Below are 19,293 nucleotides of genomic sequence, written 5' to 3'. Positions count from 1 at the left end.
TTACCAAATTCTATATTGAGTATTGCTGAAAAGAGAGACATATTGTCAAAGTATTCATCATGCATTCATCTAGACAAATGCAAGAATGTTAAATTTCAAGCAATTACAACAATTTATGCTGCACATCTCTCTTTTCAGCAATATTGAAACCCCATATTGTGCTACCGCTAGGAGAGGAAGCAGGACTCGAGTCCACATGTATAGAGGGCAAGATTTTATTGGTACTGGCCAAATAAGAGGCTTCCACTGGGGCCACCATGCAATTGAGGATGGCAGCACGCCTCTCAGAGGGCCAGTGCCTTGGCATCGAATCTTTGGGGGAGGGAGAGGGGGTTGGCGTTGGGGGGCCCCTATGTGGGCCATGGAACAGCCATAAAGGAAGGACTCATTTTGCATGACAGAATTTCATTAACAATGTTACCAATTTTCATCCATCTCTTATCGTTAACTGATGCATCTCTGATTCTTCCCGTTCCCCCCCCACTTCTCTTTTTCCATCTCTAGTAGTAGGATTTCCACAAATATCTAACAGATCTATTTCATCCCACAGATACCTGGATTATGCTGCTTCCCATCATGTTACTTGTAAAGATTTCATCCTTTCTCCTGATTTCTTGTTTCTATTATACATATCCACTTTCTAAACCAGTTTCTAAAATGTCCTTTTCCCTTGGTGATCAGATCTAGTTTCCTGATTTGATCTCTCATTTGCCTTATCTCAAGAATGACCAGGCCTGTGTGTTTGATTCAGTTCCTAACAGGGTATTGACGTTGTCAACCACTTTGCTCACTTGAAGGCAATTCAACTGTGTTGGTTCACTATTGTAAATAGTGTTGATGAGCTGCATGTGCAGAAAGTCAAGTGGGAATGTGATGTTGTGGCAATAACAGATACCTGGCTCAAAAACGACTCAGACTGAATACTAAATATTCTTGGATATATTGTGTTCAGGAAAGATAGGGAAGAAAAGAGAGGAAGAGAGGTGGCAGTCAAGAAGAATATTACAGTTATGAAGAGAGAGGATATGTCTTAGAACATCCTAGGACAGAATCTAGAGCTAAGAAACAATAGAGGTGCCATTACACTGCTGAGTGTATTCTAAAGACCACCAATTAGTGGAAAATGTAGATGAACAAATTTGCAAGAAAATTATAGAGAGGTGTAAAAAATAAAATAGCTTTCATGGGGACTTTAATGAAAAGGGGAAGGGGGGGTGGGGTGAGGTGGGATGGAGGTGGGAATTTCAATGGTGTTGGAATATATCTGGCCCAGGTAGATTAAAATCAGAGATAAAAAAAAAACTGCGGATGCTGGAAATTCAAAACAAAAACAGAATTACCTGGAAAAACTCAGCAGGTCTGGCAGCATCGGTGGAGAAGAAAAGAGTTGACGTTTCGAGTCCCCATGACCCTTCAACAGAACTTGAGTTCGAGTCCAAGAAAGAGTTGAAATATAAGCGTTTTAAGGTGTGTGGGGTTTGGGGGGGGGGAGAGAGAGAGAGAGGTGGAGGGGGTTGGTGTGGTTGTAGGGACAAACAAGCAGTGATAGAAGCAGATCATCAAAAGATGTCACAAACAACAGAACAAAAGAACACAGGTGTTAAATTGGTGATATTATCTAAACGAATGTGCTAATTAAGAATGGATGGTAGGGCACTCAAGGTATAGCAAGGTATGGGCCCCAGCTATGCCTGTCTCTTTATGGGGTGTGTAGAACATTCCTTGTTCCAGTCCTACTCCGGCCCCCTAACACAACTCTTTCTCTGGTACATCGATGATTACTTCGGTGCTGCTTCATGCTCTCGTCGGGACTTGGAAAAATTTATTAATTTTGCTTCCAATCTCCACCCCTCCATCATTTTCACGTGGTCCATCTCTGACACTTCCCTTCCCTTCCTTGACCTCTCTGTCTCAATCTCTGGTGATAGACTGTCCACCAATATCCATTACAAACCCACCGACTCCCACAGCTACCTCGATATTGGTAGACAGTCTATCACCAGAGATTGAGACAGAGAGGTCAAGGAAGGGAAGGGAAGTGTCAGAGATGGACCACGTGAAAATGATGGAGGGGTGGAGATTGGAAGCAAAATTAATAAATTTTTCCAAGTCCCGACGAGAGCATGAAGTAATCATCGATGTACCGGAGAAAGAGTTGTGGAAGGGGGCCGGAGTAGGACTGGAACAAGGAATGTTCCACATACCCCATAAAGAGACAGGCATAGCTGGGGCCCATACCTTGCTATACCTTGAGTGCCCTACCATCCATTCTTAATTAGCACATTCGTTTAGATAATATCACCAATTTAACACCTATGTGTTCTTTTGTTCTGTTGTTTGTGACATCTTTTGATGATCTGCTTCTATCACTGTTTTTTTGTCCCTACAACCACACCAACCCCCTCCACTTCTATCTCTCTCTCCCGCCACCCCCCCCCCCCCCCCACCACAGACACACACTCCTTAAACCAGCTTATATTTCAACTCTTTCTTGGACTCGAACTCAAGTTCTGTCGAAGGGTCATGAGGACTCAAAACGTCAACTCTTTTCTTCTCTGCCGATGCTGCCAGATCTGCCGAGTTTTTCCAGATTAAAATCAGAGATTGGCAAGCAAATTTGTAATAAAACAATGGACTGCCTTTAAAGAAGAGATGTTGTGATTTGAGGTACATTCCCATGAGTGGGAAAGGTAGGACAAACAAAACCAGAGCTCCCTGGATGATGGAAGAATATGGTGAAACTGAAAAAGAGAATGTATGATAGATGTCAGTTTGATAATGCAAGTGAAGACCAGGTTAAACATGGAAATTTCAGAAGGGAAGTGAAAAAATTAATGAGAAGCAAAGAGAGAGTATGAGGAGGGACTGGCAGCTAACATAAAAGAAAATCATTTGGTCCCCTATAGGCATATAAATAGTAAAAGAGTGGTAAAAGGAGGACAGAGGCTGATCAAGGACCACAAAGGAGACTTAGGCATGGAGGCAGGGGGCATGGCTGAACTACGAATTGAATACTTTGTATCTGTCTTTACCAAGAAAGGAGATGCTGTCAAAGTCATAGCAAAAGAGTACGTAGTTGAGATACTGGATGGGCTAAAAGTTAATCAAGAGGAAATATCAGAAAGGCTTGGCTGGGCTTAAAATTGGTAAGCCATCACGAACAGATGAGATGCATCCAAGGATATATCCGAGGGAAATAAGGTTGCAAGTTGTGGAGAAACTGGCCTTAATTTTTTAGTCCTCCTTAGATACAGGGGTGATGCCAGAAGAGTGGAGAATTACAAATGTTATTCCCTTGTTCAAGAAAGGGTGTAAAGTTAAGCTCAACAGCTACAGACAGTTAGTTTAACCTGTGGTGAGAAAGTGTTATGATCCCAGCTGATGTTACTACTGGACAAGTCAGATCTTAGGGTGGAACCCGACTTGATAGATCCTAACTTTTACTTTTTTGTTTAGAAATGTGGAGGGCGGCTACTGAACACAGTCACAAGAGGCAGCTGGTTAACTTTTAACAAAGGAATAAAATATTTATTAAACAAGGAAAGATGAATTAGATTGCATTACTCCTTCACCCACAACTACACCTTTACAGATATATACAGATTCATAAGGATAACGCAAGTTACAGGAGCTATCTTATACTCTCATGTTCACAGTAAGCAGATAGTCCATGTAAACCAATAGGCAACCTGTGGTCAGGCATACCATAGCCTGAAACTAAGTGTGACAGATGTCATCCCAAACAGATGTTATAGATCCCTCATCAGCTCCCCCAAGAAGCTTGTCATACCGTGACACAACTGGTCTCACTGAACTCTATCTTCCACACAAGGGTTTCCAATCTCCACTCTTGGAGAACCCACTTTGGAATCTTATACCAAATGACATCTCAGACATCTTTCACAAGTCTCCACCTCCAGGTTTTGAACTCTCCTTCCAATGTTCCTCTCCTCTCAATCGCCACGTGCATTCAAGCTTTGCCTTCCACTCTCTCTCAGATACTCAGCTGTGCCTACAGAACACCACTGCTTCACATGCCCATAGAAAGGACCCACCAACCTTTAGCTCTCTCCTTGGATCTTGTGGCTTCTTGCAAGCCTATTTTGCTTTAAGACTGTGCCCTGCAGCTTTCTCCCTTTAAGTTTGGAGCCTTCCTCTGCTCCTCACTCTTGACTTCACTTAACAGGACTTTTTCCAGATTCCTGTTCTTTTCCTTTGACTAGAAGGTCTTCTTGGGACCCCTCCTTTCTGTCTTTCTGGCTTTAGATCTTTAGACTTTTTTGATGAGGTAACAGAGAAGGTTGATGAGTGTTGTGTGGTTGATTTGGTGTACATGGATTTCCAAAAGATGTTTGCTAAAGTTGCACATAACAGGCTTGTCAGCAAAGTTAAATCCCAAAGAGGCAGCATGGATACAAAGCTGACTGAGTGACAGGAAGCAGAGAGTAGTGGTGAATGGACTGGAGGAAGGTAAATAGTTGGGCTGTCCAGGGATCGGTGTTGGAACCCCTATGCTTTTCTTAATATATAGTAATGATCTAGACTTGGATGTGCAGGGCACAATTTCAAAATTTGCAGATGATATAAAACTTTAAAGTATTGTGAACAGTGAGGAGGATAGAGTTTTTTATTCTTTCATGGGATGTGGGAGCCATAGGCCAGCATTTTTATTGCCCATCGCTAATTGCCCTTGAGAAGGTTGAACCTTCTTGAACCACTGCAGTCCATGTGGGGTAGGTATACCCACAGACCAATAGAGAGCAAGTTCCAAGATTTTGACCCAGCAACAGTGAAGGAACAGCGATATAGTACCAAGTCCAGTTTGTGTGTGGCTTGGAGGGGAACTTGCAGTTGGTGATGTTCCCATGCATCTGCTGCCCTTGTCCTTCTAGGTGGTAGAGATCATGGGTTTGGAAGGTGCTGTTGAAAGAGCCTTGATGAGTTGCTGCAATGCATGTTGTAGAAGGTACACACTGCTGCCACTGTAGGTGGGTGATGGAGGGAATGGATGTTGGAGCCTAATCAAGTGGGCTGCTTTGTTTTGGATGGTGTTCAGCTTCTCGGATGTTGATGGAGCTACACTCATCCAGGCAAGTGGAGGGTATTCCATCACACTCCTGACTTGTGCCTTGCAGATGGCAGACAGACTTTGGGGAGTCAAGAGGTGAGTAACTCATTGCAGAATTCCCAGCCCCTGACCTGTTCTTATAGCCACAGTATTTATATGGCCAGTCCAGTTCAATTTCTGGTCAATGGTAACCCCAGCATAATGATAGTGGGTGATTTAGTGATGTTAATGCCTTTGAATGTCAAGGGGCAATGGTTAGATTTTCTCTTGTAGGAGATGGTCATTGCCTGGCATTTAAGTGACGAGAATGTTACTTGCCACTTGTCAGCCTAAGCCTGAATGTTGGTCCAGGTCTCGCGGCATATGGGCAGGGACTGCTTCAGTAGCTGAGGAGCCACAAATAATGCTGAACATTGTGCAATCATCAGCGAACATCCCCACTTCTGACCTTATGCTGGAAGGAAGGTCATTGATGAAGCAGCTTGAGATTGTTGGGCCCAGGACACTACCCCAAGGAACTCCTTCAGTGATGTCCTGGAAGTAAGTTGATTGATCTCCAAGAACCACAATCATCTTCCTTTGTGCTAGGAATGACTCCAACCAGTGGAGTTTTCCCCCTGATTCCCATTGACTCCAGTTTTGCTAAGACTCCTTGATGCCACACTGATGTCAAGGGCAGTCAGTGTCACCTCGCCTCTAGAGCTCTTTTGCCCATGTTTGAACCAAGGCTATATTGAGGTCAGAGCTGAGTGGCCCTGGTGGAAACCAAACTGAGCATCAATGAGCAGGCTGTTTCTGAATAAGTGCTGCTTTTTGTGGACAGGACGTACCTGGGCAATTTTTCCACATTCCAAGTAGATGCCAGTGTTGTAGCTGTACAGGAACAGCTTAGCTAAGGGCGCAGCTAGTTCTGGCACACAAGTCTTCAGTACCATTGCTGGAATGTTGTCAGGGCCCATAGCCTTTGCGGTATTTCTTGATACAGCGAATCAAATTGGCTGAAGACTAGCATCTGTGATACTGGGGGCCTCAGGAGGAGGCTGAGATGGATCATCCACTCAGCATTTATGGCTGAAGATTGTTGCAAATGCTTGGCCTTGTCTTTTGCACTGATGTGCTGGGCTGCCCCATAATTGAGAACAGTGATATTTATGGAGCCTCCTCCTCCATATAGTTGTTTAATTGTCTACCACCATTCTCAACTTGATTTGGCAGGACTGCAGAGCTTGGATCTGATCTGTTGGTTGTGGGATCGCTTAGCTCTGTCTATTGCATACTGCTTTTGCTGTTTGGCATGCAAGTAACCCTATTTTGTAGCTTCACCAGGTTAACACCTCATTTTTAGGCATGCCTGTTACTGCTCCTGGCAAGCCCTCCTGCACTCTTCATCAAACCAGATTTGATCCCCATGTTTGGAGGTAATGGTAGCATGGGGGATATGCTGAGCCATGAGGTTACAGATTCTGATTGAATGCAATTCCGCTCCTACCGCTGATGACCCACAGCACCTCATGGGTGCCCAGTTTTGAGCTGCTAGACCTGTTCAAAATCTATCCCATTTAGCACGATGGTAATGCCACATAACGTGATGGAAGGTATCCTGAATGTGAAGTGGAAGATGGTGGCCTGGGTGAGCATGTGGCAGATGAAATTTAATGCACAAAATGTTTCATTTTGGCAGGAAGAAAGAAGAGAGTCAATACAAAATAAAGGGTACAATTCTAAAGGAAGTGGAGGAACAGAGGGATCTGGGGGTGTATGTGCACAAATTGTTGAAGGTGGCAGGGGCAGGTTGAGAAAGTGATCAATAAGGTATATGGGATCCTGGGAGTTATAAATAGAGACACTAAGTTCAAAAGCAGAGGGCTCTGGCAAGCCTTTATAAAATGCTGATTCTGGGTGCTGCACTTAAAGAAGGATATGAAGGCATTAGAGAGGGTGCAAAATGATTCACAAGAATTGTTCCAAGGATGAGGGACTTATTAGGATAGACTGAAGAAACTGGGGCTGTTCTCCTTATGGAAGAGATGGTTGAAAAAGATTTGATAGAGGTGTTCAAAATCATGATAGGTCTAGACAGAGTTGATAGGAAGAACCTTTTCCCATTGGTGCAAGTCTCAAGAGCCAGAGTACACTAATTTAAGGTGAATGGCAAAAGAAACAGAGGTGATTTGAGGAAAAACTCTCATGCAACAAGCAGTTAGGATCTGAAATGCACTGCCCAAATGTGTAGTGGAGGTTCAATTATGGCTTTCAAAACTACATTGGATAATTATCTGGAGAAAATTTACAGGGCTAAAGGCAAAAGGCAGGGGCGTGGTACTTGCTGAGTTGGTCTTGCAGAGAGTCAGCACGGACACGATGGGCTGAATGGTCTCCTTCTGTGCATTAATAATTTTACAGGGCGCCATGTTTGCGATGAACCCATGAAGAAAATAATACAAATACTTACCTATTTTGGTCAGAGATCGGGCCTTGAAGACTTGGGACTAAAAGTCCCAGTAAGCCTCAGCGGTCTCTGCGCATGTTCTGCCCCTGGAATGGCCGCACATGTGCAGATAGTTTTTTCAAATGTTCTTCTGATTCTGCGCATGTGCCAACTGGCGAATAGCCACACACGCACAGTTGGGGCATAATCTTGTCGTTAGGCCTGTAAACCGCCCTGCGCACATGTGAAGTTCGTTTTTCTTGCTTTTCCAGATTTAAAGCCAACTCTGTGCTTGCGCGGAAGAAAAGAAGATCCGGAAAAAGTGAAACAGTGTGAAAGAAAGTGTCAGGTGACCCAGAAGTAAACACTATTCCTCAGAGAGTGCCAGAAGAGGCAGGATGGAACCTGCAGGGAGCAGACCCCAAAGAAAAGAAGAAAATCCCCCAAAAAACCCAGGGTGAGACAGAAACAGGTCCCATTAAGATATTTAAGTTAAGGAACAAGGGCGGGAATCTAAAACAGGTCCTGTTAAGTGAAGTTAAGAGTAAGAAGCAGAGGAAAAGGCTCCGAATTAAAGAGACAGAGCTCCAAGGAGCAGCCTTGCAACAAAGCAGGCTTGCGAGAAGCCAGAATGTCCGAGGAGACACCCAAAGGTTGGTGACTTCTTACTACGGGCTTCGGAGCAGTGGTGTCCTGCTTGGCACAGCCGAATACCTGAGAGTGTGCATGGAAGGTGTCGCCTGAATGCACGCAGAGATCCAGGAAAAAGGAACCTTGGAAAGTGAGGTTGAAACATTGGAGGTGGATTCTTGTTGGCGATAACCAAGGAAAGAGTCATTTGAGAGAGAGTTCCAAAGCGATTTCTTCGAACGTGGAGATTGGAAGTCCTTGCGAGAGAGATAGCATTTCAGTGAGATCTGTTGGCTCATGGTGTGACAAGTATCTGGGGAATTGATGAGAAATCCATAGAAATTTGGTTTTGGGCGTGTGGTAATTATAGCTTGAAGGAATGTAGAGATTGTAGCTTTAAGACCTATTGTGTTGTGTAGTATCACGTGACAGTGCAAATGAGTCAGCTCTAAACACGGGGAACCTTAGAATTGGAATTCCTTTCTTCTAGTTATGGAGCTTGATGGAAGCATGTAACTGCTGCTGCAGCCTGTAAATAAAGTCCAATGTTTCTAATGAGAGAGCTGTCTGGAAAATCAAGTCTATAATAAACTAGCGATGAGGATAAATTAGGTCTGGCATTGTCCCTCACTCAGCGACTGTGAATTTCCTGTTTAAACAGAAGAAAAGGAAGATTATACTCACCAGAAATGCCACATTTTGGCAGGATTGACCCCTTCGAACCATTCACAGAGGATTGGAGTCAATATATCAAACACCTCGTTTTCTATTTCCAGGCAAACAAAATAACAGGGGAGGAAAAGAGGAGAGCAATTCTTATAAGCGTTTGTGGGAGTAAAACCTATCATTTAAAAGTTTAACAGCCCCGAACACCCCTGATTTGAAGAGCTTTGGTGAATTGGGGACACTTTCAACCCAAACCCTCACTCACCATGCAGAGGTTCAGGTTTAATTCAAGGGTTAGAGCCCCGGGGGAGATCATTGCTACATACATGGAAAAATTGAAACAATTGACTGAACACTGTGATTTCAGGGAGAATCTAAGCGATATGCTCAGGGATCATTTGGTCTGCGGTGTGCAAGATGATGCCATTCAACAACGATTGTTAGCTGAAGTAAACCTCAATTTAAAAAATGCATTGTAAATAATGCTCGCAATGGAAAGTGCCAAACAGGATGCGCAGGCTATACAAGGTGCACAAAATGGCACCGTTTCCAGTTGGGGTAGGACGGACAGCTGGGTGTGGCATGAAAAGTCAGGACTCCGCCGTGAAGCGGGAGACTGTCCCTGCTACCTGAAAATTTATAGTAAGTACAGGAAACAGCTCAGCAGCAAATCTGAAAGTTAATTATTACCGATGTGGAAGCAATCATACTCCTGAAACTTGCCATTTTAAAGAGGTGGAGTGCTATTTTTGCCATAAGAGGGTACATACTGAAGCATAGTAAAGCAAGATTGAGTCAGACCCCCAGGCAGCAAACTAAGTTAATTGAAGTACATAATGTGGAAGAACCAGAAACCACCAATTGTAATATTTGCTCCCTATTCAATGTAAAAGTTAGGAAGACAGAGCCAATCATTGTTACTCTGAAGGTAAATGGAAAGCCTTTAATGATGAAAGTGGACATTGTGCTTCAACCATTGTGGTGGGAGAGCACACCTTCAAATATTTAAACAGGGTACTCAACAATTGAGTTTTGAGCATACCTCAGCCAATTTGAAAAGTTATACTGGCGAAGCTATCCAAGTGAAGGGCTTTACCATTGTATCTGTTTGTTATAAGCACTAAACAGCACAACTCCCAGTGATGGTAGTAGAAAGCAAAGGACCAAGCCATCTAGTTTGTGATTGGTTGAAAGAAATTAAACTAAATTGGTCTGAAATTTTCCAACTATCAGTAGGAGGACTGCCAGAGCTGCTAAAGAAATAAGACAAGGTTTTTCAATTCAATCTGGGGAGAATCAAAGGCATACGACTAAAATCTAAGTTGGCTTGGAAGAAATCCCTTGTTTCTTTAAAGCAAGGCCAGTGCCATATGCTCTGAGGGAGAAGGTTGACACTGAATTGAACAGTTTAGAGACGCTGGGGGTCATATAGCCGGTTCAATTCCCAGAGTGGATAGCACCTATAGTCCCCGTCATAAAACTGGATCAGACCATCTGGATCTGAGGGGACTATAAGCTAACAATAAACAAAGCTGCCAAGTTGGACAAGTACCCTATCCCTAAGATTGAGGATCTCTATGCAAAATTAGCAGGAGGAACAACTCATACTAAACTAGATGTGAGTCACAAGTATCAGCAGCTGGAAATGGATGATACTCCCCGAGAGTTTTTGACCATAAACATCCACAAAATGTTGTATCAATATACGCGTCCGCCCTTCAGTGTTTCTTCGGCCTAAATAATTTCCCAGAGGATGGTGGAGTTTGCTACAAGGACTACCTTAAGTCGTGGTCTACCTAGACAATGTCCTACTAATAGGGTTCACAGAAGCTAATTTGGAGGAAGTCCTGAAATGATTTTTGGAAGCAGGGGTGTGTTTAAAAAAGAAAAGTGCACCTTTTAAGGCAAGCAAAGTCGTTTATTTGGGCCACCCATGGATGCCCAAGGGTTACACCAGGTAGAAGAAAAAGTTAATGCTATTAAGGGGGCACCTTCACCTAAAAATGTCTCTGGACTCAAGTCATTCTTAGACATGGTTAATTATTATGATTGATTCATAACTAACTTATCAACGGTCCTAGCCCCTCTACATTCATTATTAAAGAAAAACCAGCATTGGGTTTGGAAGTTACCCCACGAAGAAGCCTTCATGACAGTTAAGCAACTCTTGCACTCTTCAAACTTGTTAGTATTCTACGACCCAACAAAGGAACTGGTCCTAACCTGCAACACGTTCCCTCTATGGTATGGGGGCGGTACTATCGCACAAGATGGACAATGGTTCAGAAAGACTGATAGGCTACGTGTCCAGGACGCTTTCCAAGGCAGGAAAAGGGTAATCGCAAATCAAGAAAGAAGGATTATCGATTATTTTCGGAATTAAAAATTCTATCAAAACATACATGGTCGACACTTAACAATAACGCCTGACCACAAACCACTCATGGGTCTGTTCAGTGAAGAAAAAGTTATCCCCCCCCCATAGTTTCTGCACGAATTCAAAGGTGGGCTCTAATTTTATCTGCATATGAATACACTTCTGTGCACAGACCAGGGAGACATATAGCCAATGCTGATGGCCTAAGTTGCCTTCCTTTGCAGGAGAGCAGTGAACATGACTCAATTCCCCAAGAGATTGTATTAGCAATGAATTTCCTGGATTCCTCACCAGTCTGCGCAAGGCAGATAAGAAACTGGACAAATCATGATCCAGTCCTGTCTAGAGTGAGAGACCAAGTGTTGAAAGGATGGTCCCAAGAACCAGTCCCTGATGAATTGAAGCCATTCTTCACTCAAAGGAATAAATTGAGCAGTCAAGATGGTATCCTGTTATGGGGTGCGCGGGTAGTTGTTCCTTCACAAGGAAGGGAACCAATCTTAGCAGAGTTACACAGTGCACATCTGGGAATCGCAAGAATGAGCATGATCTTGTGAAGTTACGTTTGGTGGCCGGGCATGGACGGTGATACCGAGATGGTGGTTAAACACTGTATACAATGCCAACAACTACAGAAGTTGCATGTTGCAGCCCCACTACACCAGTGGGAATGGCCCAGTAGGCCCTGGGTGAGACTGCACATAGATTACGTCAGTCCTTTTCTAGGCACCAATTTCCTACTAATAATTGATGCACATTCCAAATGGCTAGATGTTTATGAGGTTAGGTCACCAACGTCAGGTGCGACTATAGAAAATTTATGCCAAAGCTTTTATATACATAGATTGCTAAAAGTAATTGTCTCAGACAATGGTATTACATTTACTAGTGCTGAATTTCAAAGATTTGTGAGCCTAAATGGTATTAAACACATAAAGACGACACCATGTCACCCATCATCTAACGGATTAGCTGACAGAATAGTACAGACTTTATAGCTGGGAGGATCACTGGAGACTAAACTTCCATGTTTCCTGTTCCACTATAGAACAACCCCCCACACTACCACCGGTTCAACACCTTCAGAGTTACTTTTGAAGCGATGCCTTTGAATGAGATTAAGCCCGATATGCCCCAAGTTGGAGGGGAAGGTGGAGAAAATTCATGGGAATCAAAAAGCAATTCATGTTTTGCATAGTCGTGAGCAAGAAATTACTGTTGGTGAAGCAGTATATGTAAGAAACTTCGGTGGTGGATCAAGTTGGTTACCTGGTGTGATAGTTTCTGTGACTGGACCCTTGTCGTACCACGTAAAAGTGGAGGGCCGAATCACCCACAAGCAAGTGGATCATTTGCGAAGAAGGGAGATACCCCAACAAAATTACCTTCCACCTGTAACTTGCGTAGAACCCGTGGTCCCTGTTGAAATTATTCAACCAAGGATAGACATACTGGATGTCTCTGTTGGAGTAGATAACACTGAACTACCTGTGCCTAAAGAGGTACCTGATGTTGCTGTGGTTCCAAATAATGTGGATCCTGTAAGAGATTCGAAAGTCATGGAGCTATGCCATTCTACCCAGACCGGGAAACCACCTGAGGGACTGAATTTATAATTCCATGACCCCTGTATATATTTGTCATGTCATGAAGATAGATGTTCTTATAAATACAAACTGTACAAAAAATTTAAAGGGGGAGGAATGTAGTAATTGTAGCTTTAAGGAATATAGTGACTGTAGCTTTAAGACTTAGTGTGTTGTATGGTATCATGTAACAGTGTGAACAAATCAGCTCTAAGTGCAGGGAACCTTAAAGTGGGAGTTCTTCTTCTAGTTGTGGAGCTTGATGGAAGCATGTAACTGTTGCTGCAGCCTGTAAATAAAGTTTGATGTTTCTAATGAGAAACCTGCCTGGAAAATCACGTCCATAATAGGAGAGTGGTGTGTGCGACCACAGATTGCTTTTTAGTTTACATGAACTATATACTTACTGTCAACATTGGAGAATAAGATAGGATTTGTAACTTGTGTTATCTTTACGAATTCGTATATACCTGTAAAGGTATAGGTAGGGTGAAGGTGTAGTGTAATATAACTGATCTTTTCTTGTTTAATAAATGTTTTATTCTTTTGTTCGATGTTCATCAGCAGACTCCTGTGACTCTGTTCAGTAGCTGCCCTCCACTTTTCTGAACAAAAAAATAAAAGATAGGGTCTATCAAGTTCCACCCTAGGATCTGACTTGTCCAGTAGTAACATCAGCTGGGATCATAACAGTGTTTCCCATCACATCCTTCCTCTGACTAAAAAGTTGGTTGGGTGCCTGCCCACAGAAAAGCCGGCTGCCCCCCAGTCATTTTATGCTCGATAGGACGTTAATTGGCTTAGGACGAGACTTCCGCCCCCATCCCATGTTAGGGAGCTGCAAGTCAATCCGATTGGCTGGCAGCCCTGTAGTCCCAACAGTGCAGGTTTGAGCAGTGGCCACTACTACAAGCAGTCCCTGAGGAAGGGACATTATGAAGGCCAGAATGAAGGTAAGTCAGGGGCAGTAGGCCCCAGCGAAAGGGGTAGGAGTGTCCGGGGCCAGGTTCAACTGGGGGCATGACCTTGGGGCCGGGATGCTTCTGGGCAGAGGGGAACCCCAAAGGAGGTTCCCCCACCCAACAGGTAAAAGCTGCTGGGCTACCTGCTTGGCGTGGACCTTCCCCTGCTGCAGGTAAATCGCACTGGGGGCAGGATGAGGCACTTCAGTGGCCATTAATTGGACACTTGGCCACTCCACGTAAAATAACAGGCAGATTGGCACGAGCAGGTCAAGTGTTGCATTTTACGACCCCCTACCTCCGGCCTTCAAGCCCTTCAGCAATGGAGCTTAAATTCCAGGCCTATGATCCTGTGATCTCCGCAGCAATTAACGCATACACCTTTGTGTATTGGTAATAAAATTGAATGGAAAAAATGAATTTACAGCTCGTTCATGTATAACAGCCTACTGGTGAATTACCTGGTGGAAAAATGCAGCAGCCAGTTAATTCGCCACCTTTTAGGAGCTATCTGGTTGCGTAGGTAAAATGATTATGTTTTTCACTGGATCTCAGATTGGCCTGAGATGGAGCACCAGAGATTTATCTTGGCTGATAATTGGCAAGTAAAAAAATATTTATGGTCACTTAGTAGTACAGAACTTGAATATTGCTGAAAAAAGAGACTGCTATCGAAGCTTTTCACCTTGCATTCATCAGGGCAGACGCAAGAATGCCAAATTTTTCAAAGGGAGCAACAATTTATATATTTCTTTTATTCATTCACGGGATGTGGGCTTTGCTGGCTAGGCCAGCATTTATTGCCCATCATTAGTTGCCCTTGAGAAGGTGGTGGTGAGCTGCCTTCTTGAACCACTGCCGTCCCTGTGGTATAGGTACACCCACACTGCTGTTAGGAAGTGAGTTCCAGGATTTTGACCCAGCGACAATGAAGAAACGGCGATATATTTCCAAGTCAGGATGATGTGTGGCCTGGAGATAGTGGTGGTGTTCCCATCTCTCTGCTGCCCTTGACCTTCTAGATGGCAGTGGTCATGGGTTTGGAAGGTGCTGTCTAGGAGCCTTAGTGAATTCCTGCAGTGTGAATTCCTGCAGTGTATCTTGTAGATGGTACACACTACTGCTACTGTGCTTTGATGGTGGAGGGAGTGAATGTTTGTGGATGTGGTGCCAATCAAGCGTGCTGCTTTGTCCTGGATGGTGTTAAACTTCTTGAGTGTTGTGGGAGCTGCACTCATCCAGGCAAGTGGGGAGTATTCCATCATAGTCCTGACTTGTGTCTTGTAGATGGTGGACAGACTTTGGGGAGTCAGGAGGTGAGTTACTCGTCACACTATTCCTAGCCTCTGACCTGCACTTGTAGCCACAGTATCTAAATGGCTAGCCCAGTTCAGTTTCTGGTCAATGGCAACCCCCTGGATGTTGGTATTGGGTGATTCAGTGATGGTAATGCCATTGAACATCAGGGGCAATGGTTGGATTCTCTCTTGTTGGAGAAGGTCATTGCCTGACACTTGTCTGGCGCGAGTGTTACTTGCCACTTGTCAGCCTAAGTCTGAATATTGTCCAGGCCTTGCTGCATTTGGACATGGACTGCTTCAGTAACTGAGGAGTTGCGAAAGTTGCTGAACATTGTGCAACCATCAGCGCACATCCCCACTGCTGACCTTATGATGGAAGGAGTACAGTTCTGCTGCTGCTGATGGCCCACAGCACCTCACAGATGCCCAGTCTTGCATTGCTAGTTCAAAATCTATCCCATTTAGCACGGTGGTCATGCCAAACAACACGATGAAGGGTATCATCAATGTGAAGGCAGGACTTCTCTCCACAATGACTGTGCGGTGGTCACTCTCACCGATTCTATCATGGACAGATGCATCTGCGGCAGGCAGGTATGTTTTTCCCTCTTGTTGGTTTCCTCACCACGTGCTGCAGACCCAGTCTAGCAGATATGTCATTTAGGACTCGGCCAGCTCAGTAAGTAGTGGTGCTACCGAGCCACTCTTGGTGATGGGCTTTGAAATCCCCCACCCAGAATACATTCTGCGCCCTTGCTTCCTCCAAGTGGTGTTCAATGTGGAGAAGCACTGATTCATCAGCTGAGGGAGTGTGGTACGTGGTGATCAGCAAGCGGTTTCCTTGCCCATGCTTGACCTCATGCCATGAGACTTCATGAGGTCCAGAGTCGATGTTGAGGACTCCTAGGGCAACTCCCTTCCGACTATATACCACTGTTCCACCACTTCTGCAGGACATACCCAGGGATGGTGATGGTGATGTCTGGGACATTATCTATAAGATATGATTCTGTGAGGATAACTATGTCAGGCTGTTGCTTGACTAGTCTGTGAGACAGCTCTCCCAATTTTGGCACTAACCCCCAGATGTTAGTAAGGAGGACTTTACTGGGTAGACTGGGCTGGGTTTGCCGTTGTTTCCAGTGTCTAGGTCGATGCTGGGTGGTCTGTCCGGTTTCATTCCTTTTTGGTGACTTTGTAGTGGTTCCATGGTCATCAATAGACTTTTAATTCAAGATTTTTATTGAATTCAAATTCCACCAACTGCCATGGCGGGATTCAAAAACTGGGTCCCAGAGCATTACCCTGGGTCTTTGGATCACTGGTCCAGCGACAATACCACTATGTCATCGCCTGCCCTGCATGAGAAAAGGGTGCTGATTTGTTGGCAAGTCGACTCTGGAGAATGCACCAGGCAACTATTGTCCAAATGACATGTTCCTTTTGCCTGCAGAGTTCAGGTCCCTGTGTGTGAACATACTTAGCTTTGAGCAAGTGTAAGTAGCCACATTGCAAGCTTGGCTGAATCTTATATTAGTTGTTAATGTAATTCTTAGTACAATCAGGATTGTTCGTGTTGTATGTTCTGACTTTTGTAAGGACGGGCTGGTTGAGCACGGACTGTACTCTGCCTGTTGCAAACAGCCGAAAGGATGTGCTGTTTGATACAGTCTGCCAGTCGTTGGGATGTATGGCCCACATACCTAGAATCTCACTGATACTGAAATTCATATACCACATAACTCATTTGTGTGGTAGGCAGAACATCTTTTTGACTTGATGGCAGTATCCTGTTTGTAGAAGATACCACTCACGTTGCTACTGCCTAGTAGCAGTGTGAAACAGTTAGCTTCACCTAGTGCTCAAAATTTTGAGGTACTTACTCTTCTAGGATAGTTTGAAGTAGACTGGGCACTTTTCAGGTCTGAAAGCGGCAGCCTTAGGCTCATTTGTGTATATGTGCGATACACAGTGAGCAATGATCTGATCAGGGTAACCATTATCCCGCAGGATAGTTTTGCATTCTATTTTGGTGTCGATCTTGCAATGGTTTGGGCCCTATTTAGGAGATTGCCAATTAAGCCAATCTTATAGCGCGTGGAGCTGTAGGAATCCCAACGTGTATATTGACCTGTGAAGCTCAAAGGTCAAAAAGTAATTATCATAGGCGGATTTAGACCTTTTTATTCGCTATATTATTGCAAGCATGATTAATAAGCAAGGAAGGTGGCTATTCTGTTGCCATAAATTTGTTTGGGTTAGGCTGACGTTTTTCCTCCTCCTCCACCTGACCCCCTCTCTTTTTCTCTCTAATGCCCCATGGGTATTGACTGAAATGGAATTGAAAAGTCCCAACATAGTTGCAAGAAGACAAATCCATTTTAATTCTGACAGCAGCATTTTGCTCTTCCATTAATGTCGCTCATTGATGGTGGCAAACTTGGCCTTGATGACTCACTGAGTAAATACACAGTGTGATGAAACATCACTGTAAAGGCAATGAGTCCAAATATTAAAAATAAAATGTGAAATGCTAAACAAAAACATTGTTAAAACAACATACAAGCGTCATATAATACATGTCCACACCCTAATATTTTTCAGCTGAAGAAGTCATACGTACTCTAAACGTTAACTCTGCTTCCCTCTCCACAGATGCTGTCAGACCTGCTGAGTTTTTCCAGCATTTTCTGTTTTTATTTAATATTTCTGAAGTTTGTTTATATATATATATATATAGATATATATATATAACTGTTGGTCAACATACTTACATCCATGTTCTGACTTCCTTCTGCTTCCAGGAATTGTAGCCTGTAATTGGGTTGTTATTCTAAGCGTCTGCATAACAGTAATGTGCGTTTTCGACAGAACAGGCAGAACATTTGTGAAACTTCGCGCAACCAAACGGCGTCAACGCAACCTCAGAACTTATAATTTACGGTAAGTGGGATCGTTTTCTGACTTACAAAACCATGTTACTTTCCCACTGTGGGGATTTTCTACATTGCAACTACAGCAGATCAAAGTGAATCATCCTGTGTGAAGCACTTTGAGATTAGTACTGAGGGACTGATGAGGTGCTTTGTAAATAGAAGTTTTCTGCTTTTTGTAACTTTCGTTTTGCATATTTCCCTAAAATTTTGCCCAAGTTTTGTTTTGTAGAACTGAATATTCTCAAACACAAGTAGAACACTCGGAATATGAGTGCTTACTCTAGAGCAGGGGTTCCCAAACTCCAGCTCATGATTGGTTCCGAGGTCCCATCTCGCAAGTGCTAATTTTTATTTTCCTGCCATGAAGAGTCATATTGGACTCGAATTGTTAACTCTGCTTCTCTGTCCACAGATGCTGCCAGACCTGCTGAGTTTTTCCAGCACCTTCTGTTCTTATTTCAGATCTCCAGCATCCACTGTATTTTGCTTTGATTTTATTTTTCTGGCTCTGCGCCACTGAGGAGGAAGGGGAGGGAATGAATTCCAAGGCAGCATCAGTGCCTGCTATGAGTGCACCCAATTTTTTTTCTCTGGCCCAATTTGCTGGGTGGGGAGTGTAGAATATCTTCAGGTGACCCCATGCTTCACAGGGTCACATGAATCAACAGGAACCCCAATTGGAAGATCAATAAGTAGAGGAGGGAGGTCATATTGAACTTGGAGGGTTAGGGGCAAGAGGGTGGGGCTACGAAGAAGCCCCTTTGCAGAAAGTTCCAGAATTTCTCATTGGTATGGTGCTTCTCTAGTCTGATCCTGAACAATTGACTCCAGTGAGTTCATAAGATAACATTTTCACACAATAGTTTAAAAACACAAATTTTCACATGCGCATGTGTAATGCATGTTTACTTTTAATGTGCAAACTTTAATAATTAAATATTCAATGTCACTATTCTGCTATATTGTTTTTGGTGTCCAGGCTCATGTCAATTTTGAATTTTCAAAATGTGGTCACAGTGGTAAAAAGTTTGGGAAGCAATGCAGTAGAGTATGAAGGATACTAACCTTTTTGATGCATTGACACATGTATGTATGCATATAGGAAATATGCAATTGACAGAAATATGCAAATTATAAAATAGTAACATGCAGTCTGCCACCCTAACTCTCCCCCCAATCCCTATCAAACTAGATGACAGAATTATCTTTGAACATTTTTTGTATTGAATTCACATTTACGTCATAAGGTGGCTTCTCCAATTTTGGGTTAAAATTTATGATGCTTATTTTTATCTCAAAATTTGTGGATGACCTTAAAATATCAGAGGTGTTAATACTG

The 19,293-nt window shown here is 43.5% G+C and overlaps 1 protein-coding gene across 13 annotated transcripts in view; it reads left to right on the top strand.

The window, feature by feature from the left end:
- dagla (diacylglycerol lipase, alpha) overlaps positions 1 to 19,293 on the top strand; it is a 485,025-nt gene that overhangs the window by 307,789 nt on the left and 157,943 nt on the right. For all 13 annotated transcript variants that reach the window (XR_005944203.1, XM_041197351.1, XM_041197355.1 and 10 more), the window contains one exon: positions 17,823 to 17,961. Coding sequence is in view for 12 of the 13 variants with exons in the window: in XM_041197351.1 (XP_041053285.1) it covers positions 17,823 to 17,961 (139 nt within the window). In the remaining variant the exon portion in view is untranslated. The remainder of the gene's footprint in view (positions 1 to 17,822; positions 17,962 to 19,293) is intronic.

Source organism: Carcharodon carcharias, chromosome 10 (assembly GCF_017639515.1).
Source record: "Carcharodon carcharias isolate sCarCar2 chromosome 10, sCarCar2.pri, whole genome shotgun sequence".
Lineage (NCBI taxonomy): Eukaryota > Metazoa > Chordata > Chondrichthyes > Lamniformes > Lamnidae > Carcharodon > Carcharodon carcharias.
This window is presented reverse-complemented; position numbering and strand designations above follow the sequence as displayed.